The 25,773-nt window shown below is 40.1% G+C and overlaps 1 protein-coding gene across 14 annotated transcripts in view; it reads left to right on the forward strand.

Annotated features, from left to right (window-relative positions):
- The window catches only part of RIC8B (RIC8 guanine nucleotide exchange factor B), a 126,545-nt gene that overhangs the window by 78,045 nt on the left and 22,727 nt on the right, over positions 1–25,773 (forward strand). For all 14 annotated transcript variants that reach the window (XR_011380256.1, XR_011380257.1, XR_007919773.2 and 11 more), the window contains exons 7-8: positions 4,187–4,331; positions 20,421–20,565. Coding sequence is in view for 4 of the 14 variants with exons in the window: in XM_017342125.3 (XP_017197614.1) it covers positions 4,187–4,331; positions 20,421–20,565 (290 nt within the window). In the remaining 10 variants the exon portion in view is untranslated. The remainder of the gene's footprint in view (positions 1–4,186; positions 4,332–20,420; positions 20,566–25,773) is intronic.

Below are 25,773 nucleotides of genomic sequence, written 5' to 3' on the forward strand. Positions count from 1 at the left end.
AACCTGGGGTACTGGCGCCGCAGGTGGAGGATTAGCTTAGTGAGCCATGGTGTCGGCTTACATTTTTCTTTCTTTTTTTTTTTTTTTAAGATTTATTTATTTATTTGAAAGAGTTACACAGAGAGAGGAGAGGCAGAGAGAGGGGGAGAGAGAGATCTTCCATCCGATGGTTCACTCCCCAGTTGGCTGCAATGACTGGAGCTGCGCCGATCCGAAGCCAGGAGCTTCTTCCAGGTCTCCTAGGCGGGTGCAGGGCCCCAAGGACTTGGGCCATCTTCTACTGCTTCCCCAGGCCATAGCAGAGAGCTAGATTGGAAGTGGAGCAGCCGGGACTCAAATGTACCCAGATGGGATGCAGGCACTGCAGGCAGTGGCCTTACCTGCTACACCACAGTGCTTTCCCCCAAGAAAGGCAGATCTTAAAGTAACAGATAAGTTTGGATAATAGTGTAAATGGAACCATGGTTAATTAATTATTGTGTTCTGTAATGAATACCTGATTAAATCCAACTCCACAAATATCCCCCAAAAGTTGGTCTTGAGGGGTCAGTGCTGTGGGTCAGTGGGTTAAAGCCGTGACCTGCCACGCTGCCAGCATCCCACATGGGTGCCAGTAAGAGTCCTAGCTGCTCCATTTCCAACCCAGCTCTCTACTAGTGTGCCTAGGAAAACAGCAGAGGATGGCCCAAGTGCTTGGGCCCCTGTACCCATGTGGGAGACCCGGAAGAAGCTCCTGGCTCCTGGCTTCACTGTAGCCCAACCCCAGTTATTGTGGCCATTTGGGGAGTGAACCAGCAGATGGAAGATCTTTCTCTCTGTAACTCTGCCTCTCAGATAAATAAATAAAGCTTTAAAAAAATGTTCTTGAGTATTCTGTATTTGGATATATAGGAAAGAAAACAGATGTTAGAAATTATTGACCCAGGTTGCATTAGTCTGGACTGACTTACAAAAGTGATGAGTATTCCATGCATTTGAAAGAGAAGCTGGGCCGGCGCTGCGGCTCACTAGGCTAATCCTCCGTCTTGCAGTGCTGGCACACCGGGTTCTAGTCCTGGTTGGGGCGCTGGATTCTGTCCCGGTTGCCCCTCTTGCAGGCCAGCTCTCTGCTGTGGCCCAGGTGTGCAGTGGAGGATGGCCCAAGTGCTTGGGCCCTGCACCCCATGGGAGACCAGGAGAAGCACCTGGCTCCTGCCTTTGGATAGGTGCGATGCGCCGGCCGCAGCGCGGCGGCCATTGGAGGGTGAACCAATGGCAAAAAGGAAGACCTTTCTCTCTGTCTCTCTCTCTCACTGTCCACTCTGCCTGTCAAAAAAAAAAAACAAAACAAAACAAAAAAAAAACACAAACCGAGAAGCTGGGCAAGATATGTCAAAGAAAAAATTGTTATCAGGTAGTATTTGGAGGGGAATACATATGCAGTTTGTCTCTACATATGCAGAGAGTGATATTTAGCAGTAACAACAACAAATTTCTTAAGGTTTTATTAAATTTTCACTTGAAATGCAGAGTGACAGAGAGAGCTGATTCACTCTCCAAATGCTTAAAATATCCAGGGTGTGCATTAACAGGGAGCTGGATCAGAATCGGAAGAGCCAGTACTCAAACCAGCTTTCTGTTATGGGATGTGAACAGCAGCTTACCTCACTGCACCACAATGCCCACCCCTAAGAAGTGGTTTTAAGGAACCGAAAACACAGCTTCGGAGTTTTTATGTGATAATCTTTGTTAATGTATTCTGTATTCTGGATACTGTAAACACATATGAGATCACTCGTTAACATATCTCGTTCTTCCAGAGATGGGAGATCAAATCAGTATGGTTGATGCAATCAAATAAGCATCTATTGTGTAATTATTTCGTACCAAGTGTTGTAGTCTCTCTTCTGTCAGAGAGATACTGAAATTTGGACTCTGTAAACATTTTGGTTATTCAATTTTCTGAGGGTTGATTTCCATTTTTGTTCATAGTTATATCTCCAGTGTCTTCAGTACCTCCTGATGTAGGAACTCAGTATAGAAAGGGAAGGAAAAAAGTCATTTGAATGGACTCAGATAAATCATATGTACATAGAAGGTTTGGCACATAATAGGTACACAGAAAATTATTATTTGAATATGTTTCTGTCCTCATGTCCTAGTATACTGCCTAACTATTTATATAGAAGGCATTTAGTAAAAGTTGAATTAATTCATTATTCCTTCAATCAGAATATTTATTGTTGGTTGCACCTATAATATGTTAGGCACTGGGAAGATAGCAGTGAAAAAAAACAAAGAAATTCCTGCCCTAGGGGTAGGCATAGTAACACAGCCTGTTAAGCTGCTACTTGGGATGCCTACATCCCATATTGGTGTGCCTGGTTCTAGTCCTGTCTCTCTGCTTCCAGTCCAACTTCCTGCTAATGCATACTGAGTACCAACAGATGATGGCTCAAGTGCTTGGGACCCTGAATGTGGGAGGCCTGGATGGAATTCCAGGCTCCTGGCTTTGGTTTGGCCCAACCCCAGTTGTTGTAGGCATTTGGGAAATGAACCAGCAGATGAAAGATCTGTCTCTGTCTCTCTCTTTCTGTTACTTTTCCTTTCAAGTAATTGAAAATAAAAAAAAAAATGCAGTTATGGATCCCATCAAGATTTAGTCAACCAGAATCTATATTTTAATAAGATCCACAGGTATTTGGTATGCACAGCTGTCTCAGAAGCACTAGCCTAAAGGTTAGTAAGATGACTTTATGACACTGTAGTTTGTTCTATAATCAGTCTGTAGTTAAGGTAGTGGCAGCATAGTTAATACTGTATTATGTTGACTGTTCTTTATATAGATTTACCAAAAAAGTAAAATCTTGAAAAATTCTAAGAAGAGATCATTTGAATATAATTTCTGCCCTTATTTCAGTCTGCTTCTTTCAACAAGCCCTTCATAAAATCCTCTAAGTATATTTCTTCCTATCAGTTAGGAAAATGTCTGAAGGTCAGGGAAGAATTCAACACAGAGATACAATTTAGGCAGTCATCAGGATGTAGAGACTGTGGAGAGCCATAAAACAAGAGGAGATCACCAATAGTTTAAGTGAAAATAATGAAGAAAAATGGCCCAGGAACTCAACACTTCAATATTCCAACATTTACAAGATAGAGAAAAGAGAATTGGCAACAGAGGCTGAGACAGAGCCACCAATGAGATAAGAGAAGAACCAGGAGAGAGGTATCTGGGTGGTGGGGTAGGTAAGTGAGGGACCAAAGGAACAGACAAACTAAGCAAGGTATAGGTGCCCTCAGAGGATTAGTCTATAGAGTAGGTATAAGATGATATTACTGCCTCCTTTGCAGGGTCATTTTAAGGATTATAAGTAATATATGCATATTAGAGCAACTAGTGTATAGGTAGTGCTCAATAATTACAGGCTGAGTATTATCCAAAGTACATTAACCAGAAGTATTTCAGATTTCAGATATTTTGGATTTTGTAATATTTGCTTATACATAATGAGATATCTTAGGAATGGGACCCAAGTCTAACTAAATTAATTTATGTTTCATATATATCTTATACACATAGCCTGAAGTTAATTTTATACAGTATTTTTAGTGCAGCTACATGTGACTGCAACACAAAGTCTGGTGTTAATTTTTCCACTTAGGATTTCATATTGGCCCTCAAAAAGTTTCAAATTTTGGAGTATATCATATTAGGGATGTCCAACCTTTAACAGCCATTTTTTATTGTAAAATTAAACAACTAGAAAATATAAGTACAGATTTCTTTTTTTTTTTAGTAAATACTGAAAATGCTGCTGGACTTTTAAAAAGGTGAAAATCACTATGACTCAGGCTAGCCTCTGTGGAAGGAAGAGAAACTTGACCCAGCCTTTAAAATGGATTTTGATAGGGGCAAGGTATTCCTGGTGCTGAGATGAGTAAAAACTCATGGCGGTACAGTGGAGATGTTTCTGTTCAAATGAAACCCTATTATAGGCATGAAAGTATTTGAGGCCAGTTTTTTGTTGTTGTATTGTTTTATTTTATTTCATTTATTAGCTAACCCATACTTATATTTTAGAATTTTTCCCTCTCTTAGGAAAATAAACCCAATAAAATTTGCAAAACTGGCCAGTTGCACAGTACCATTCTCACTTACTTTAGTACCCTTGATTAATGCTGGTTTTTACGTTTGTGTCACCAGGTTTTACCACCTTTGAGGGATGTGACAAATCGACCTGAAGTAGGCTCAACTGTGAGAAATAAGCTGGTGCGCCTCATGACACATGTTGACCTTGGAGTCAAGCAAATTGCTGCTGAATTCCTTTTTGTCCTTTGCAAAGAAAGAGGTAAGTTAAACTCTCTTTGCCCTCTGCTTTTGTTTTTGGGAGAGAATTTGAGAAATCTTCCTAGTAGTAGTACCACCTCATTTCACTCTTTGAAGAGCTTAACATGCAGTGCTTCTATTAGATGAACTGAGGAGATAACAAAAATTAATAATTAAGAAGCACATGTATATGCTTCTGAATCCATTAAGACTTGAATGCAAAGACAGAGACACTACAGAGTATACTCAAATTTAAACTTTATCTTCTGTATCCTTAACCCAGATGACTTAGTCTTGATGGGGTAGAACCTGAAGCCATTGTAAAAAAGTCTGCTTAAGTAATTTAGGTACTACTATCTTGATAACAAGGCACAGGCCCGTGTTAGTTCCCTATTTAATTCCTCTTGGAATTGAAGCTGTAGACATTGTGGTTTCTTCATTTACTTCCTCAATCAATAAATAGTGAATGTGAAACTATATAGTATATTAGATAGAAGTACAAAAGTATATAGGATGTCCCTGGCATTGTTGCACAGTGGGTTAAGCCACAGCCTGTGATGCCAGCATCCTGTATCAGAGCTCTGGTTCCAGTCCTGGCTGCTCTGCTTCTGATCCAGCTGCCTGCTAATATGCCTGAAAATGGTGGAAGATGGCACAAGTGCCTGGGCTGCTACCACCCATGTAGGAGAGTTCACTCTAATGAGTAGAGCCTAGGCTCCTGGCTTGGCCTGGACCAACTCCAGCTATTGTGGCCATTTGGAGAGTAAATCAGCAGATGGAAGGTCTCTTTCTCCCTGTCTCTGTTCACTGTACCTTCAAATAAATAAATAAAATCTTTAAAAATAATGCATAAAACAGGCCGGCGCCACAGCTCACTAGGCTAATCCCCCGCCTTGCGGCGCCAGCACACCAGGTTCTAGTCCCAGTCAGGGCACCGGATTCTGTCCCGGTTGCCCCTCTTCAAGGCCAGCTCTCTGCTGTGGCCAGGGAGTGCAGTGGAGGATGGCCCAAGTCCTTGGGCCCTGCACCCCATGGGAGACCAGGATAAGTACCTGGCTCCTGCCATCGGATCAGCGTGGTGCTCCGGCCGCGGCGGCCATTGTAGGGTGAACCAACGGCAAAGGAAGACCTTTCTCTCTGTCTCTCTCTCACTGTCCACTCTGCCTGTAAAAAAAAAAAAAATAATAATAATAATGCATAAAACATGTCCCTTACTCTTCAGTTAAGGGTAAAACAGTGGTAGAGAGAATGTTTTTTTAAGATTTTATTTATTTGAGAGGTAGAGTTACAGATAGTGAGAGAAAGAGACAGAGAGAAAGGTCTTCCATTCGTTGGTTCACTCCCCAAATGGCCACAACAGCTGGAGCTGTGCTGATCTGAAGCCACGAGCCAGGTGCTTCTTCCCAGTCTCCCACATGGGTACAGGGGTCCAAGATCTTGTGCCATCTTCTACTGCTTTCCCAGGCCATAGCAGAGAGCTGGATTGGAAGAGGAGCAGCCAAAACTAGAACCAGCACCCATATGGGATGCTGGCGCTGCAGGCGGAGGATTAACCTCCATCATGGTGCTGGCCTAGAGAGAATTTTTAAAATAACTATAGTACAATGTAATAATACAATGTCAGTTTATATAAAGTTATTGTCTACTGAGAGATCCAGCAGTTAAAAATGTTTCATAAAGGGACTGGTGCTGTGGTGTAGTGGGTAAAGCATTGCCCGCAACACCAACATTCCATGTGGGCACTGGTTCGAGTCCCAGCTGCTCCACTTCTGATCCAGCTCCCTTCTAATGTGCCTGGGAAAGCAGCGGAGGATGGCCCAAGTGCTTGGGCCCCTGTTACCCACTTGGCAGATCCAGAGGAGGCCCCTGGCTCTTGGCTTCAGAGTGGCCAGCTCTAGCCATTGCAGTCATTTGGGGAGTGAACCAGTGGATGTAAGATCTATGTCTCTGTCTCATGTCTATCTCTCTATATCTTTATCTCTCTATCTTGATCTCTGTAACTCTGCCTTTCAAATAAATAAGTAAATCTTGTTTAAAAATTTCATAAATTTTTATGGATTATTGTGCAAAAAACAAGTTCTCTAAACACGGATTATTGATTAAATTATTGAGATTTCTCACCTATTTCTTCTCCTAGTTTAATTATACCAATGTAAAATCTCTTCCAAGAAGGTTTTTTATTCCATTTTTTGAAAGTGATCTAGTCCTGTGAGATAGATGCTTCACCTCTCTCAAAATACTAACTCAGAGAAAGGCATTTGGCCTATCAGTTAAGACACTGGTTAAGATACCTGCATCCCATATCTGAATTTTGGTACCTGACTCCAACTCCCAGCTTCAGCTTCCTGCTAGTGTAGATCCTCAGGGCAGCAGTGATGGCTCAAGTAATTGGGTCCCTGGCATCCACATGGGAAACCTGTATTGAATTCCCAAGTTTTGCCTCAGCTAAGCCCTAGCCATTGCAAGCATTTAGGGAAGTAAAAAAGTGGATGGGGCTGGCGCCATGGCTCAATAGGCTAATCCTCCACCTTGCAGCGCCGGCACACCGGGTTCTAGTCCCGGTCGGGGCGCTGGATTCTGTCCCGGTTGCCCCTCTTGCAGGCCATCTCTCTGCTGTGGCCCAGGTGTACAGTGGAGGATGGCCCAAGTGCTTGGGCCCTGCACCCCATGGGAGACCAGGATAAGTACCTGGCTCCTGCCTTCGGATCAGCACAGTGCGCTGGCCACAGTGCGCCGGCAGCGGCAGCCATTGGAGGGTGAACCAACGGCAAAGGAAGACCTTTCTCTTTGTCTCTCTCACTGTCCACTCTGCCTGTCAAAAAAAAAAAAAAAAAAAAAAGAAGTGGATGGGAGCTCTCTGTCTGGCATGCTTGCCCTCTCTTTTTTGAATAACTAGATGTTTTTTAAAATCTTAAGTCAATTGTATTCAGAAACTTCATTTCTGACTTATTAATCCAACCACTTAAGTTAATCTGTTAAGATGATATAATAGTATAATTGATCATTTTCATAATGATAGTAAACATAACTATTACAGAATGAGATACTATGTGCCTGACATTGGGAACATCATCTCATTTCATCTCTTAGGGACCATCTAAGGTAAATACTGTTATTTCAGCTTTATAAATGAAGCAGTCTGGTTTGAGAGCCTTTTAGCAACTTATCTAAGGTCAAGCTTAGGGCTGAAGCCTGAACTTCTGTATTCTTTACATCCTGCATATTTCCTCTTATAATAATTATCTTCAGGTATTATTATAGGTTAGTTTACTTAGCATTTGTTCTTTTAAACAGTTTGCTTCTTTAATAACTGAAAAAAGGAAGATTTGTAATCCTGGTTAGCATAGTGGTTACATATATCTGTAAATATTGACTGTTTTGAATCAATTTTTCCAAGATGAGAAATGAGCTATTTTTAAGATGACATTATGTATGTAGGTATAAGAAGCCTAAACCACACATTTGTACCTATTCACTGAAAAAGTTTGTCAAAGTATACACTGAAATATTATAGATTGTTACCTTGAAGTATAATATTTCTGATAATTTTTTTGTTCTCTGTATTATAATTTTCTACTAACTATGAGGGGATTTCAAAAAGTTCATTGAAAAATGGAATTAGGTATGTTTAGGGGACCAGCATTGTGACACAGAAGATAAAGCCATTACTTTTAATGCTGGCATCCCATAGTAGAGTGCTGATTCAAGTTACAGCCATTCTGCTTCCGATCCAGCTTCCTACCAGTGCGCCTTGGAAGTTAGCAGATGATGGTCCAAAGTACTTGGGCCCCTGCCACCCACGTGGGAGACCCAGATAGAGTTCCATGCTTCTGGCTTCAGCCTGTTCCAGCCCTGGCTTTTGTAGTCAGTTAGAGAATGAACTAGTGGGTAGAAAAAAATTTTTTTTCTCTTTCTCTCTCTTGTTCTGCCCTTCAAATAAATAAATCTTTAAAAAATTAAGTTTAGGCACAGGAATTTGGCATAGTTATTCTAAGATGCCTGCATCCCATTTTGGAATGAATTCCTGGATTCAAATCCTAGTTTCACTCCTGATTCTGGTTTCCTGTTAATAATCACCCTGGGAGGTAACACGTGATGGCTCAAGTACTTGTATCCCTTCCACCCATGTGGAAAACCCAGACTGAGTTCCCAGCTCTCAGTTTCAATCTGGCCCAAAAAAAAAAACTGTAGACATTGTGGGCGTTTGGGAAGTAAACCAGTGGATGGGAACATACTCATTCATTCTTTCCTTCTTTCTCTTTCTCTCTCTCTTTTTCAAATACATGAATTAAATAATACATGAATTCATCAAATACATGAATTAAAATAATTTGTTAAGATTATTTTGGTGCAAAACATTTTGAAATACATACACCGTCTTTTTTTTTTTTTTTTTTTTTTTTGGGGTGGGGGGATTTATCTTATTTATTTGAAAGAGTTACAGAGAGAGGTAGAGCCAGAGAGAGAGGTCTTCCATCTGCTGGTTCACTCTCCAGATGGCCGCAGCGGTCGGAGCTGCACCAATCCAAAGCCAGGACTCAGGAGATTCTTCCAGGTCTCCTACACGGGTGCAGGGGCCCAAGTGCTTGGGCTATCTTCCACTGCTGTCCCAGGCCATAGCAGAGAGCTGGATTGGAAGAGGAGCAGCCAAGACTAGAAACGGTGCCCATATGGGATGCTGGTGCTTCAGGCCAGGGCTAACTCACTGAGCCACAGTACCGGCCCCTACACCGTCATTTCATAATACACATTTTCTACATCTTTGACTCCATAGATCAATACATTACATGTCTGTCTAAATATAATCACCTTATTCATGAGTTAGTGTGGTATAAAAAATGTATATTCATTTGTAAGTGAACTTTGTTAATTTTTTCACTTGAAATGGTTAACTTTGTACTCCAATGGACATAACACTTAAAGTTGCTTAGTGCTAACTTTGAGCCCAAAGCTTGTGCCCAAAGCCAACTCACAGTAGTAAAATAATATTTTCTTTTCATTTGACCTTTGACAGTTCTTTATATAGTTATCTTCTTTATTTCAGATTTGATTATATGTTTAGATACATTCCTCTGGAATACAAACTCATTCATTTAGCAAAGATTTTTAGAGCTACATCCTGAGATTATAGATGTGTACAAAATAAATAAGACCTCTGTTCTTGTGTTACTGACTTTCTTTTGCAAGGGTCACTGATTCAAATGCCAGTAGTAGGCAGGCTGGTAAAAAAAGAGAGAGAGAGGAGGGAAGGAGGGAGGGAGGGAGGGAGAGAGAGAGAGAGAAGAAAAAAGTCAGGTGTACTAGATGTAGGTTGATAAATGAAAACTGACACTTTGCAGGAACACATTTTTGGGAAACACTGAGGTAAGGGATGGGGGGCACACAACAGATGGGAGGAGACTGGAAGGAGGATGTTGCTGGGGCTGTGAGGGCACTTCAAAAAGTTTGTGGGGACATTAAAATTTTTTGGTGCAAAAAGATTTTGAAATCCATAGTTTTTTCATATACATTTTCTTTTAACTTTTTGAAGACCTCTTGCATTTAGTTCCAGCTGATTATTACCATAAGGTAATATGTAGCCAATATAACTAGATCTTTGAAAGTTTTCAAAAGAATGGTTAGAGGGGCTGGCGCTGTGGCACCGCAGGTTAATGCCCTGGCCTGAAGCGCTGGCATCCCATATGGGCACCAGTTCTAGTCCCGGCTGCTCCTCTTCCGATCCAGCTCTCTGCTATGACCTCGGAAAGCAGTTGAAGATGGCCCAGGTCCTTGGGCCCCTGGGCCCACATGTGAGACCTGGAAGAAGCTCCTGGCTCTTGGCTCCTGGCTTCGGATCAGCACAGCTCCGGCCATTGCAGCCAATTGGGTAGTGAACCATCGGATGGAAGACCTCTCTCTCTCTCTCTCTCTCTCTCTCTCTCTCTCTCTCTCTGCCTCTCCTCTCTGTGTGTAGTGCTGACTTTCAAAGAAATAAATAAATCTAAAAAAAATAAAAAAAGAATGGTTAGAACATTGAATTTTTACATAAACTCTCTCAGGCTTTTATTCAGTGAATGATTTTTAACATTTTTATTGATTTATGTTACTAAGCAAAGATAGAGACAGGCAGGCTAACAAAGATCTTCCATATACTGGTTCACACTCCAAATGCCTACAGCACTCATGGTAGGCCAGGAAGAAGGCAGGAGCTGGGAACTCAATCCAGGTTTCCCTTGTGGATGGCAGGGACTCAAGTACTTGGATATCACTTGCTGCCTCCCAGGGTGCACATTAGCAGGAAGCTTAAACTGGAAGCAGAGCTAAAATTTGAACCCAAGCACTCTGCTATGAGATGTAGGTATTCCAAGTGGTGTCATAGCAGCTACATCAGATGCTGACCTTTTTAAGTATAATCAACTAATTACAATTTAAAACTTGGTCTAAAAAATGTTTGCAGTCTACCTTCAATGTTAAAGGTCATCACATTTGGGAGCTTATGTTTGGAGTTAGACTATCAAAACGAAATACATTTCAAGTAATTTATCAGAGTGGCTGAACTTTTTATTTTGCCCTATTTAAAAAAAAATTACTTATTTGTTTGAAAGGCAGAGTTACAAAGAGATATCTTCCATCTGCTTGTTCACTCCTCAAGTGGCCACTTTAGCCAGGGGTTGGCCAGATGGAAATCAGGAGCCTGGAATTCCATCCAAGTCTCTCACATGAGTGGCAGGGGCACAAGGACTTGGGCCATCCTCCATTGCTTTCCCAGGCCCATTAGTAGTAGGGAGTGGGATCAGAAGTGGAGCAGCGGAGACTCAAACTAGCATCCATATGGGATGTTGACATTGTAGGCAATGGCTTAACCTCCTGTGATACAATGCCAGCCCCTGATTTTTTCTCTCAAGGATTTGCAAAGCTAACTTTGAAAAGTAAAGGTACTTTGATTAAGGTTTAAAGTTTGGACCACTAAGTAGAGATAGCAAGCAGCAATTAGATTAAGTTAGCAACAGAAGCCAAGCTGCATCTCTAGCTGATATTGACCAGCAGGTTAACTTGTGCTCAGGCTGTCAACTTATTCTGTTGAGACTTAACATAACAAAACTTTTGTTATTGCTTTGCAAATTGTGTACTTTTTACAGGAGCTTGAAGGTAAGCCTTACATAGTTTAATGAGAAAGAAATTATTTGGGGCTGGCGTTGTGGTGTAGCAGGTAAAGCCACCACCTGTGACACCAGCATCCATAGGGGCTTCAGTTCGAGACATGGCCGCTTTACTTCCAATCCAGCTTCCTGCTTAAAGGCCTGGGAAAAGCAGCAGAAGATGCCCAAATGTTTGAGCCACTGCATAGGAGACCTAACTGGCACAGCCCTGACCGTTGTGGCTGTATGGGGAGTGAACCAGTGAATGGAAGATATCTCCCCCTTCCTTTCTCTTTCTCTCTCTCTCTCTGTAACTCTGCCTTTCAAATAAATAAAAATAAATACATTTTTTAAAACAAATAAATTATTTATAAAATAATTACTTGCTTTGTTGAGTTTCCTTCCACCCCTTTTTACTTGTTCATTAATTCTCAGTATATCTGGTAGGCATTGTGGTAGAAGATAAATTGCAGATAAATTAGACTTGAATTTTCTCTGTACATAGCCCCATACCTATAAATTTAGAGTAATCCATTTCAGTCCCAGAGGTATCTGTCTCTTTAGCTCAGGGCTAAACCATCTCCCTTTCCTTGTTATCTTTTATCTTCTTGTCTTTGTAGAAGGTGTGCTCAATTGGTTGTTACCTTCTGTTTTGTTTTTATAACTGTCCCTGTGTGCTTTCCTCAAGCTGTATACATATTCATATCACTGTCCTTCACATCTTAGCATTTAAAAAAAACTCACCTGTTTTTCTTCTCAGTATCCCTACTACCTACTCAGTCTTCAACTTGCTGCGGGTCCACAGCTTACCACCAAATTCCAGTGGTTGTGGACCTTGCTTTTCATCACCAATCTCAATCCCACCTTCAGATTCCACTGAAAATGCTCTCAGTAAGGTCACTAATGTCCTAATTTTCAAAAACAATTAGGTAGGTCTTAGTCTTGCAAATCTGGTACTGGTTGACACTATTGACCACTCTGTTTCTGTGCTATTACACACTCATAAGTAACCTTTTTCTCTTCAGTCTCTTTCATTTCTGTCTTTGTCTATGTCCACATTTTTTTTTTTTTTAAAGATTTACTTATTTATTTGAAAGGCAGAGTTACAGAGAGGGAGAGACAGAGGCAGAGAAAGAAATCTTTTATTTGGTTTATTTCCCAAATGGCCACAATGGCCAGGCCAAAGCCAGGAGCTAGAAGCTTCGTCCAGGCCTCCCAAGTGGGTGCAGGGGCCAAAAAACTTGGGCCGTCCTCTACTGCTTCCCCAGGCACATTAGCAGGGCACTGGATTGGAAGTGGAGTAGCTGGGACTCCAATCAGCACCCATATCAGATACTGGTGCTGCAGGCAACTGTTTGACCCGCTGTGCCACAGTGCTGGCCCTCCATGTCCACATTTAATTGCTAGTGTTCCCTTAAGTTATCTTCAGGTTCCAATTCTCACTTCACATCGCTCCCTGAGTAATCTCATCCTCTTGGTGTCTGTTTCAGCCAGTTTGCTGAATGGATTTCCAAATCTGTATATCTCCAATCCCAACCTTTCTCTTGAATCTTAGTCATGTTATTCTACCTGCTACTAGACATCTCCACCTCAGTTTCACACAGATGTCTCAAATTCCTGTCTAAAGTTGAGTACTATCTCCTTTCTCATGCCTCTCAACCTCTTCTTTATCATTTGATCACTTAATCTGCAGAAGGCACCATTACCTATTTAGTTGTTAAAGCCAGAAACCTAGGAGTTCTCCTAGCTTCTTTTCACTCCCCAAATGGCAACAGCCAGGGCTGGGACATACCAAATCCAGGAGCTTCTTCCAGGTCTCCCACATGAGTATAGGGGCCCAAGGACTTGGGCTGTCCTGTGCTACTTTCCCTGGCACATCAGCAGGGAGCTAGATGGGAAGTGGAACAACTGGGCCTCAAACTGGCGCCCATATGGGATGCCAGTCGGTATCTTAAGTGGCAGCCACAGCTTTATCTGCTACTAAGCTGGTCACTAATTTCCTTAAGCTGTTAATAAAGTAATAGCATCAATCTTTCTGTATTTAGTCAGGTTTTCTTCTGTTTGTCTTATACATGGTTAACAGAGGGATCATTCTAAAATAAAAATATACTGGTCATTCCTCCCATGTGAAACTTTCAGTGATTCCTTATCACCTGCATGATAAAATCCACATTTTACTCCATGGCTTACCTCTGTAGTATGTGTTACACTCCTTGCATAACAACACTGAATTCTTTATTCTTGCCTTATTATACTGCCCCATTTCTTGATATATCTCCATGGTTGGCAGATACAGTTCCTTTTTGCATGCAGTGCCTTTACCTGTGATAGGCTAGAGAGCTTTACTTATCCTTGAACATCAGCTTCATCATCATCTTTGTGAAGACTTCTCTATCCATCATTAATCATTCTTTTCATTGTATCATTTTTACTTATCTCTGCTTTTAATACTTTTGAAAATTGTTATGTTGTAATTCTTACTTGTTAAACTAGCATTCCAGACATCTATTTTCTTTAGATTGGAGACCATCCCTTACTTATGTTTGGATCCCCATTGCTTAATAAAATAAGTACTTTACAAATAGTTGTTCCCAATAAATGCTAAATAAAAGAGCCAACATTTGTGCTCTCTCTCAGTGCAGACTGGTGTAGTACCGTGTCCTGCAAATAATTATAAATAAAAGTATAATTTGTAAATATATATTTACATATGTAAATATAAAAAGTACACTGTGGTAAGCACAGTGGTAAGGAGAATGTGCCAGGAACTATGGCATTCCAGAAGAGGGAATGACTTGGGAATGTAGAGGTCAGAGAAAGTCTTCACAAAGGAATGGGAGATAGCCTTGACTAGAGACTAGTTCAAGATTAGTGGCATCCACAATGGAGGAGACAAGTTTGGTAAAGAAGACAGAAGTCATAAAATTAAGAGCCCAGGCTCTGTTTTTGAATTTGAGTTTAGCCTTTAGGGGATAAATTAGAGGTTTGATGCAGGAAGGCAATGAAATCATTTGATTTACAAAGATATCAGGCACTTGTGTGCATTTAAGAAATAGTAGAGGGAATAAGGAATGGAATAAGGACACTAGTCAAAGGAAGCTGTTGGTATGGATTTCTAAAAGTGGCAGTATTTGACTAGAAAAAAAAGGATTTACACAAAAAGAGAAATGGACTCTGGATAGAATTTGGTTCTGCCATTCTTGACAGAAGAGCAAACTGTCTGCTTTTCTGATACACTGTGTGAACAATAATTCTCTGACCACCAGTGAAGTTCTGATTTGCACAGTACTTTGGTGGCTGTTTTGCTCTGTTCCTAGTGTTCTGTAGCGTCTAGGGAAGTATTTCTTGCAGCATTTTGACTGGATGCCAAGATGGAAGCATTCTCCCAGAAGTGTATAAATGATTGCTACAACAAAGAACAAATGTACTTATGTGCTTTTTTTAAAGGACTGCCCAGAAAATCTTCGGTGTCTTAGTAGCTCACTTTAACATCCAAGTTCAGCCCTCCTTTTATTTCTTATCCAGTGTCAAAAAGAATATGGTGTATCTGATTTTTTAAAAGATTTGCTTATTTATTTGAAAGAGAGAGAGAGAGAGATTGATTGATCGATCTTCCATATGTTGGTTCATTCCCCAGATGGCCACAATGGCCGAAGCTAGGCCAGACTGAAACCAGGAACCCAGAGCTCCATTCAGTCTCTTGTGTAGATGGCAGGGGCCCAAATACTTGGGCCATCCTCTGCTGCTTTCTTAGGCACGTTATTAGCAGGGAGCTGGATCAGAAGCAGAGCAGCAGGGGCTTGAGCCAGCACTCAGACTGGGGTGCTGGCATTGCAGACAGCAGCTTAGCTTGCTGATGCTGATTCCTATGTGGTATATTGAAAACAGACTAAAAAGGAGCTAGAGATGCTCTACTAAGTGCTTTTAACTGAGGACTTTGTGTTCCATTTCTATCCATTTTCAGATATTTTAGCTGTTTATTTCATAAAAACTCATTTTTTTTTTATTTTTATTTTTTTTTTATTTTTGACAGGCAGAGTGGACAGTGAGAGAGAGAGACAGAGAGAGAAAGGTCTTCCTTTTGCCGTTGGTTCACCCTCCAATGGCCGCCGCTGCAGCCGGCGCACCGCGCTGATCCGATGGCAGGAGCCAGGAGCCAGGTGCTTTTCCTGGTCTCCCGTGGGGTGCAGGGCCCAAGCACCTGGGCCATCCTCCACTGCACTCCCTGGCCATAGCAGAGAGCTGGCCTGGAAGAGGGGCAACCGGGACAGAATCCGGCGCCCCGACCGGGACTAGAACCCGGTGTGCCGGCGCCGCAAGGTGGAGGATTAGCCTATTGAGCCACGGCGCCGGCCCTCATTTTATTTTTAAACTATTGCCTATAGCCTTACCTGTTTTAAAGGCAAAGTGTGTCTTAAATCATCTTTGTAACCTATGCTGTCAGAGTTGGCATACAATATTTGTTCCACTGAAAGAGCAGTAAACATTATTTCCCTAAATGTGCCACAGATTTTTACTGTTGACAAGCTTTCACAGAGATTTTCCACATAAAGCAATACTTCATTTTCTGTTCACTTGCTTAGCCTATTTTGACCTTTCCTGATCTTTCCATTTTTAGATTATTTTAATTGTTAGCTATTTTTTATTATTGTTATTTTGTCTTTAGGTATATTAATTTAAATCATTTATATAACCTCAATTTAGATTTTCATAATTTCAGTGAATACCTATTTTCTGGAGCTACTAAACATACTTTTTTTTTTACTTTTAAAATTTTTTTCAACTTTTATTTAATAAACATAAATTTCCAAAATATAACTTTTGGATTATAGCGGCTTTTCCCCCCATAACTTCCCTCCCACCCTCAACCCTCCCATTTCCCACTCCCTCTTCCAGCCCATTCTTCATCAAGATTCATTTTCAATTATCTTTATATACAGAAGATCAACTTAGTATGTACTAAGTAAAGATTTTAACAGACTGCACCCGCACAGACACACAAAGTATAAAGTACTGTTTGAGTAGTAGTTTTACATTAATGCGCATAGTACAACTCATTAAGGACAGAGATCCTACATGGGGAGCAAGTGCACAGTGACTCCTGTTGTTGATTTAACAATTGACACTCTTATTTATGACGTCAGTAATCACCTGAGGCTCTTATGAGCTGCCAAGGCTATGGAAGCCTCTTGAGTTCTCAAACTCTGATCTTATTTAGACAAGGCCATAGTCAAAGTGGAAGTTATCTCTTCAGAGAAAGGTACCTCCTTCTCTGATGGCCCATTCTTTCCACTGGGATCTCACTCACGGAGATCTTTCATTTAGGTCATTTTTTCCCCAGAGTGTCTTGGCTTTCCATGCCTAAGAAACTCTCATGGGCTTTTTAGCCAGATCCAAATGCCTTAAGGGCTGACTCTGAGGCCAGAGTGCAAAACATACTTGTTTGTTTAAGAAAAATAAAAGGCCTCATCAATAATGCTTGCAGTGAGAGCATTAGTGCCATATGTTTAGATTTGTGATCCTTTGTCTTCAGTGGTTTTGTGCATGATCATGTTTGACCTCCATGAATATTGAAAATGCCTGTTTATACTGTACATTGACTTTTTATTAAGGATTCATTTACTTGAAATATGATCCTGTGCATCATCCATTGAGAATATTACCAAAGAAACTACGGTTTTCAATAAGGTTTTTTGTTTGTGTGTTTATTTGTTTTTAGAGTTTACTCATCCAGACATCCATTTATCTGGTTTACTCCCCAAATGTTTACAACAGCCAGAGCTGGGCCAGGCTGAAACTGGGAACCAGGAACTTTAAGTCTCCCACTTGCATGGCAGAGACCCAGCTATTTGAGCCATCACTTGCTGCCCCCCAAGATGTGTATTAGCAGGAATCTAGAACCAGGTACTGAGCTGGGACTCAAACCCAGGCACTCTGATAAGGGATACAGGCATTCCAACTACTGTGCCAAATGCCTGTCCTAAGTATTCTTTTTAAATTAATGATTTACTTATTTGGTTAGAGACACAGAGAGTGTTCTCTCATTGGCTGATTCACTCCCCAAATGCCCAAAATGTCCCCTAACTGGGAGCCAAGAACTCAGTCCAGGTCTCCCACATGGGTGGCAGGAACCCAATCACATGAGCCATCACCGTCTCCCAGCATCTGCATTAGCAGGAAGCTGGAATCAGGAGTAGAGCCAGTTATGGAAACATAGACACTTCAGTATGGTATACAGGCATCTTAACTGCTGGACCTAACACCTGCCCCACCAGTAGGTTTTAAGGTTGAAAATGACTGGGGTAGGGGCTGGCGCTGTGGCATAATAGGCTAAGCCTCCAACTCTGGCACCAGCATCCCATATGGGCACCAGTTCATGTCCTGGCTGCTCCACCTCTGATCCAGCTCTCTGCTTATAGCCTGGGAAAGCAGTAGAAGTTGGCCCAAGTCCTTGGGCCCCCACATTCACTTGGGAGATGCGGAAGAAGCTCCTGGCTCCTGGCATTGGATCAACCCAGCCCTGGCCATTGCGGCGATTTAGGGAGTGAACCAGGGATGGAAGACCTTTGTCTCTCCCTCTCTTTGTAGCTCTATCTCTCAAATAAATAAATAAAAATAAAAATAACAGAAGAAGAAAATGACTAGGGTAAATGTCATTTCATTTACTTATATTATTAACGCATGTTTCCTTTTACACGGTTCTTACTAGTTTGCTTTATTCTTTGAGAGCAGGGCTTCTTTTTATTTGTCCCGAAACTACTTTTTTTAAAAAGATTTATTTGCTTCTTTGTTTGTTTTAAATACAGAGTTACAGAGAGAGGAAAAGACAGAGATCTTCCATTTGCTTGTTCACTTGCCAAATGGCTGTAATGGCCCCAGCTGGACCAAGCCAAAGCCAGGAACCTGAAACTTCATCCAGGTCTCCCATGTGGGTAGTAGTGGCCTAAGTAGGCAGGCCATCTTCCTCTGCTTTCCCAGGCCCATTAGCAGGGAATCCAACAGGAAGCAAAGCAGCCAAGATTCGAACTGGCACCCACAGAAGATGCTGGCATTGTCGGCTGTGTCCCAACCTGCTCCGCCATAGCACCTGCCCCCTTCAAAGTGATTTTAATTATCCTTGTCTGTATCTCCTCCAACTTTATTTTGTAAATCACCTGAATTATATTAGTATTCCAGATATAGACTTTCCTCTGGCTTTATACATGGATAAGATGTATACTATAAGATAGTAGGAAATAAATTTTGCCTGTTTTTATCATTTGATTAAATATACTGGTGTTTACCTTGAAATTGATCTGAAGAAAAGGAAGTACTGGTTATTAAAGCTACCATTTATTGCTTTGTATCTTCCTTAAAGATATTTTAAAATCACCCAAAATTAAAAAAAAACCTACAGTGCAGGGTTTTCTTGCAAAAGTTTTATGTCTATTCATCTCAGAGATACTGCCTTACACTGTTGGCAGGAGAATACCAACTGCAGAGGAATTGCATCAAATATTTCATTGGGATTCTTTTTAAAACTCTAAAATTACCATTTTACCCAAAATTATTAGGGAAAAAGAATGAGTGTTTACCTGTGCCAGGTACTCCTTTAGCACTTTGCATGTATTAACTTATGAAGATGATAGTTACTATTCTGCTTCTACAGGTTAGAAAACTGGAGTAAAACTGCAAAATATCTTGTCTAAGGTCAACCAGCTAGTAAGTGGTAGAGCCATTATTAAAATCTAGCCTTACCTTCTCAGTGGATTTCAAATGCTTACCTATTGCTAACTTTATATATATATTTACATTTTTTAAATGATTTATTTATTGGGACCAGCACTGTGGCATAGCAGGTAAAGAAAGCCACTGCCTGTAGTGCAGACATCCCAAATGGGTGCTGATTTGAGTCCTGGTTGTTTCACTTCTGATCTAGCTCTCTGCAATGGCTTGGGAAAGCAGTAGAAGATGGCCTAAGACCTTGGGCCCCTGTATCCATGTAGGAGATCTGGAAGAAGCTCCAGGCTCCTGGCTTTGGATCAGCCCAGCTCCTGCCATTGTGGCCATTTAGGGTGTGAATCAGTGGATGGAAGACCTCTCTCTTTCTTTTTCTCTTTTCTCTTTCTCTTTCTGCCTGCCTCTGCCTCTCTGTAACTGTGCCTTTCAAATAAATAAATGTCTTAAAAAAAAGAAAACGATAATAAGAAAAAAACCTGGGATTTTTTTTTTTAAATAATGAAGATTTATTTATTTATTTTGAAAGACAGAGTTACAGAGAGAGGGACAAACAGAGATCTTCCATTGGCTCATTCACTTCCTAAAAGGCCTCAATGCCTAGGACTGAGCCAGGTCAAAGCCAGGAGCTGGAACCCATCTGGGTCTCACATGCATGGCAGGGGCCCAAGAACTTGGGCCATCTTCTGCTGCTTTCTCTGGTGCATTCGTGGGGAGCTAGTTTGGAATTAGAGCAGCCAGAGCTTGAACCAGTGCTCATATGGATACCAGCATCCCAGGTGGCAGCTTAACCTGCTGTGCCACAACACAGACCCTATGTTGCTAACTTTTTATTAAAAAGCAGTAAGTTAGTTATTCTATATACTAATATCCTTAAGTTTTCTTATTTCTTATAGCCTTGAAAAAAATTTTATATGACTTGCCGTATTGGTAAAATCCCAATCTGACTCCTGTCTCTAATTTCTTATTTCTCTGAATCTGGATTTTAAAATTTGAAGTTAAAAACTTAAAACATGACAGTTATCAATGGCCTAGCAGTCACAGAGACCCTACTCCTGCCAAAAGTGTGTTCAGAACAACCTTGTTTGAATTTCTGATACCTAAACAAGGCTGTTAGTCCTCAGAATACATAGGAGGCCTTGTGGGTATTCACTGCCACCCTTTGGGTAAACCTCTGTGTCATGGTATGTCTCTTCAGCCTCCCTGCAGCTGAGTGGCTGGTGATGATAATGAGAATCTGAAGATCCCTGTCTCAAACCCTGTTCTGTTTTTTGCAGTGGACAGTCTGCTGAAATACACTGGCTATGGGAATGCTGCAGGACTCTTGGCTGCCAGGGGACTCTTGGCTGGCGGAAGAGGCGATAATTGGTACTCAGAGGATGAGGACACAGACACTGAAGAATACAAAAATGCAAAACCAAAGTATAGTATCTAATTTCTTTTTACCTAACTATGGCTGTGCCTTTGAGTTGGTTATTTGCTTTTCACTTCCTTTAATTTTCCAGTGTTAATTTTCTCTTGTGGATTTGGAAGCTTTCCATTTAATGCTGTTTTAGAGGCAGTTTCACAGCTAGTTCCTTAGAGTATGATTTCAAGTGACTGAAGAAGGATAATACTGCAGGAGCTGTTCTGCCACAGAGTATTTTCAGTGCTCATTATTCTCCCCCAAGTACTAAGGAGCTGGTGTTTTTAGATATCTACCATCATACATTGGAAAAGTGTTAGTGATTACCATTTGCCTTCCTTTCTATAGGTTCAGGTTTTAAAGGTATAAACAAGACCAGGTATTTAAGTTGATGATTTGATGCTTCAGTCTTCTTAGAAATCTAAATATAGGTCTTGTACTTTCTGAACTTCCCTCTTACATAATAGCCCTATGAGCACCATCCCCTGATCCCCAAAAAAAAGGCAATGAAGACACATTTGACAAGGAAGTAAGTCTTACTCTATAGTGAATTTTAATCTAACATACTTAGGGAATCATATTTTTACTGATGCAGTAATGCAGTGAATAAGCAAACCAGTGACTCTCTGAAGTCTTCTCTGGTGACTACTTAGAAATTAGACAATAATTCTTCTCTTTTATCCCAAGACAAACTACCTCTCCTTTCTATTTCTTCCCCATCCTTTTCATTCCCCTCTCAAATTCCATCCCAGGTGAATTTCTTAGTTTCCACTTATTAGGAATTATTTAAGCTCAGTTTTTTTCTAGGTTCCATTACTGGACATTCAAAAGTAAGCCCTTCCCTTTTGGCATTATCAGTGATGATTGACATGCTGTGTTTTTTTTTTTTTTTATCTTTTATTTAATGAATATAAATTTCCAAAGTACGACTCATGTGTTACAATGGCTTCCCCCCCATACCGTCCCTCCCACCCACAACCCTCCCCTTTCCCACTCCCTCTCCCCTTCCATTCACATCAAGATTCATTTTCGATTATCTTAATATACAGAAGATCGACATGCTGTGTTTTTTAACAACCAGGTGTGATGTGGATCATATAGTAAATGATTGAGAATAGAGTATCATCTGCAGAATTAATCCTTTATTTAAAAATAAAAAAGCATAGGCTGTGTCCTGTTAACATGCAAGTAATGGGATATCAGTATGTGAGAGGGAAATGATCAGTCAACCCTCAATCAGCAGGACATCTATGACCTATTTCTTAGCAAATCAGGGCTGATCAGGTAGTGTTAACTTTTAGCATCCCCAATACTATCAGCCTCTGCAAAGTGTTCTAGTAAAAAAGGTTTTTGGGGAAAAAAAGCTAGTGATGACTCTAAGAAGTATGTTCATAATACTACCACTATTTAGATGCTATAAATTGAACATACCTATCATGTATTTTAAGCTCAGATAGAGGTATCAATTTATTTCATTTCTAATTATAGAAGTCATCATTCTAAATTAGTCTTACCAGCTCTTGATTTTTTTATCCCATAAACTATATTTCCACTTCAATTTAACAGTTTTATATCTCTTCATTTCAGACTTTAAAATATACCACTTGAAAAGTTTCTTATTTTTAAATCAAAGTGGAAATTACATTAGACAGTCCTAGAATCCTGGCGTATGTGGAAGAGAAGTCAAGGAAGAAAAAGCTCATGAGTTTTCATGGATGGTTGATATCTTTGCACCTCTGTGTGTATTTTTGACTTTATTTAGTAGAAGACTTCTAAAATGGTCATGGTCATCTATCTAGCAGGTGCCAGAATGCTACTATATATTAAGAAGCTCAAAGAAAGCACAAGGACAGTGTGTCTCTTTCAGTGTTACAGCAAACAGACTTAGATTAAATTGCGGAAGCAGTGTTACATTTCAGGAAAGCATTTTTTGTTTACATCAATAACCATGATGTTTGATTTTGTTGTTGTCTTGGCACTGTGTCATGACAAGCTCCTATACTTGGACCTTACTTCCCTAATTGAAATCTTTTCTAACCTTTGGAGTTGACATATATTTTTCATAGGAATGGTGTGTTAGTATGATCAGAATAGTCATCATTGTGAAATTTTGTTGTGTTTCTTAAACATTATTCATTACAAGTATGAATTTTTCAAGTGGTGTATCTTCCCTCTTCAGATAGATTTGTGTCTCTTTCTCTTAAACCTTCCCTATTTGAGGTGGAAAAAGTATGGTAGGATACTTCATAGTTACTTTAAAAGACTTCTTGAAATGGCCCCTGTGGAAGTGATGATGCACAAACTTCTTTGCAAGGAATACAATCTTTTGTGCTCTGAGGACTGATCCACAGAGCTCAAAGAACTTGTTAGGAGACTTTTTACCAGTCTAGTCAAATGTAGAGTCAGAATCTGAAAGAATTGCTTACTTCTCTACTCCCTGATTACCCTTCAGCAGTTAGCATTCCCAAGACCCCAGTCTGCTTTTCTTATATTTATTCACAGTAGTTGCTAGTATTGGCAGAAGCAGAGAAATAACCCTTCATCCAGTTGGCCCTGGTCCCATTGTCAAAAATGTAAGTGGATTCTGATTAATGCACCAAGGTAACCTGTAATCCTTTACTGGAATCTGAACCCAAGAATTGTATGGAGCTTACCATTCAGGCTATGGGAGACAGATAATATCACAGTAATCCTTTTTGTGTCAAAATAAATGTATTTAATGGACTGGAAATGGCTTTCTGCAATTAGCAGATTTAAAGCAAAATACACTCACAGAATCAAGTTACATGACACATAAGTTTTTGGAGTCTGTCTCGCCAGGTTTATTAAAAGTTTTCAGGTAATCTTTGGTCGTTACAGCAAAGTGGAAACCAAATTTCTAAATTCTAACTTCTACACGTCTCTTTTATGCATTGAGCCTGGAGGTCCCTTGACAGTGTATGTGATCTGACTGACTAACATGGCATGTACATGGAGAGAGATATGTCTAATCAAGTTTGGTTTGTTGTAGACCAGTGACTTTTAGGCTGGATACATAGGCAAGTATGGGTCCAAAGTGATGACTTTAAAGGGCTACTTTGGTGTGGGATAGGAGATGGGAATAATCAGAGTGGACAGAACCCTACCACAGCTCCTGACACTCTTCACACTCTACACTAGTTCACAAGTACATCCAAAAGCTTACAAAGCATTGTCTCAGGTAAACTCAGTAGTGTTGCCTTCTTGACTTTGTTATTCTGATCTGCTACCATGATACCAGCTGTACAGATAATTTCTTCAGCACAAGACAAAAATATTCCTTTATTTGTTATGATTTTGTTATGCTTCTTAAGTCCTATTATAGTTGTCTTATTTTTGTTGGGACTAGGTAAATAACTTACCTGTTTTTAGTATTTTTGAAGTGAACCAGAAATCAAGAATTGAATGTTTTTCTTTTTGCCCAGTTTGGGTTGTGATGGTGTATAATAAGATTTAACTACCATTTCTAGGAACTGGGATTTATTGTAAGCAATCGTGAAACATATTGAAATATCTCTGAAAGACCAGAGTTGAAAATAAAATCATTATCACTTCTGCCATGAATACTATTTCCAGAAGTTTACTATCATATGTGATATTTGTGATCACATCACAGTTTTGCACTTCAAAATTGCATTCCCTAATTTTTCTTTTGTATTATAGTTTGAATTAATGGGCAGCAAGGTGGCCAAGTGTGTTAACTGAGCTGAGCTTTGCTTCATTTTCTTTTCCTTTAGATTCACAACCATTAGCTTTCTGTCCTTTATATTAAGGATATTATTCTTCATCAAACAGCCTAATATAGGAGACATTTTGAAAGTACTCTAATTTAAAAAGGCATTTTTGGAGTTTTTAATTGCCTAGATAAAATTTGGTATTCACATATGTATGTATATTTGGTATTCATATATTTGTGTAGCTAAAGAATGATACCACATTACCCTCGTTCCTTCCATTGCTGATATATTGTAAATACTAGGATGCAGTTTCCTATTTACTCTACTTTAATGTTGAATCAGTGTTACATTTATACAAAATCCTTAGGAACTGGTATCTCTTCAAAATATCTTATATCTGAATTTAATTATAGTAAACTCCACAAAAACTTGTAGTTGTTGCATGGCTTCTTTAGTTATTGAAGACTTTAGGAAACTAAAGCTGAGTGAAGTCATAAAAACTTGTCCAGGGCAAACAGTTCATAAGTGGTCAAGTGGCCTGACTGTAGCACTTGTGATTTGGGAGAATTTTGTCATTTGAAGTAGGCAAAGCAAATTTTTTTTGTCTTTCACTCTGCTTTTTGGGAGTAAAACATACATAAAATTCACCATTGTAACCAATTTTAAATGTACCTATCATAGCATTATATACCTTTTCACTGTTTTACAACCATTACCACAGCTGATTCCCAGAACTTGTTCATCTTCCTCAGTGAAACTCTATATTCATTTCCACCCCTTCCAGCCTTTAGTTACTACCATTCTACTTTCTGTCTCTGTGGAATCTAGGAGTCTCATGTAAGTGGAATCATATTCAGTATGTGTCCTTTTGAGATTAATTTTACTTAAAATAATGTCTTTAAGGTTCATATATATTGTAGCATTTGTCAAATTTTCTTTTTAAGGTTGCATAACAATCAGTATGTCCATATATTGTGTTTTTTTAAAAGCTTTTATTTAATAAATATAAATTTCATAGGTACAGCTTTTGGAATACAGTGGTTCTTCCTCCCATACCCACCCTCTCACCCCAACTCCCGTCCCGCTTCCTACTCCCTCTCCCATCCCATTCTTTGTTAAGATTCATTTTTAATTATGTTTATATACAGAAGATCAACTCTGTACTATGTAAATATTTCAACCGTTTGTATCCACACGGACACACAAAGTATAAAGTACTGTTTGAAGACAAGTTTTACCGTTAATTCTCATAGTACAACTCATTAAGGACAGAGGTCCTACATGGGGAGCAAGTGCACAGTGACTCCTGTTGTTGATTTAACAATTGACACTCTTATTTATGATGTCAGTGATCACCTGAGATTCTTGTCATGAACTGCCAAGGCTATGGAAGCCTTTGATTCCACAAACTGACATTATTTAGATAGGGCCATAAACTGTATTTATAGACAAGGCCATAAGCAAAGTGGAGGTTCTCTCTTCCCTTCAGAGAAAGGTTCCTCCTTCTTTGATGGTCTCTTTTTTCTACTG

This window comes from Oryctolagus cuniculus, chromosome 11 (genome assembly GCF_964237555.1).
Source record: "Oryctolagus cuniculus chromosome 11, mOryCun1.1, whole genome shotgun sequence".
Classification (NCBI taxonomy): domain Eukaryota; kingdom Metazoa; phylum Chordata; class Mammalia; order Lagomorpha; family Leporidae; genus Oryctolagus; species Oryctolagus cuniculus.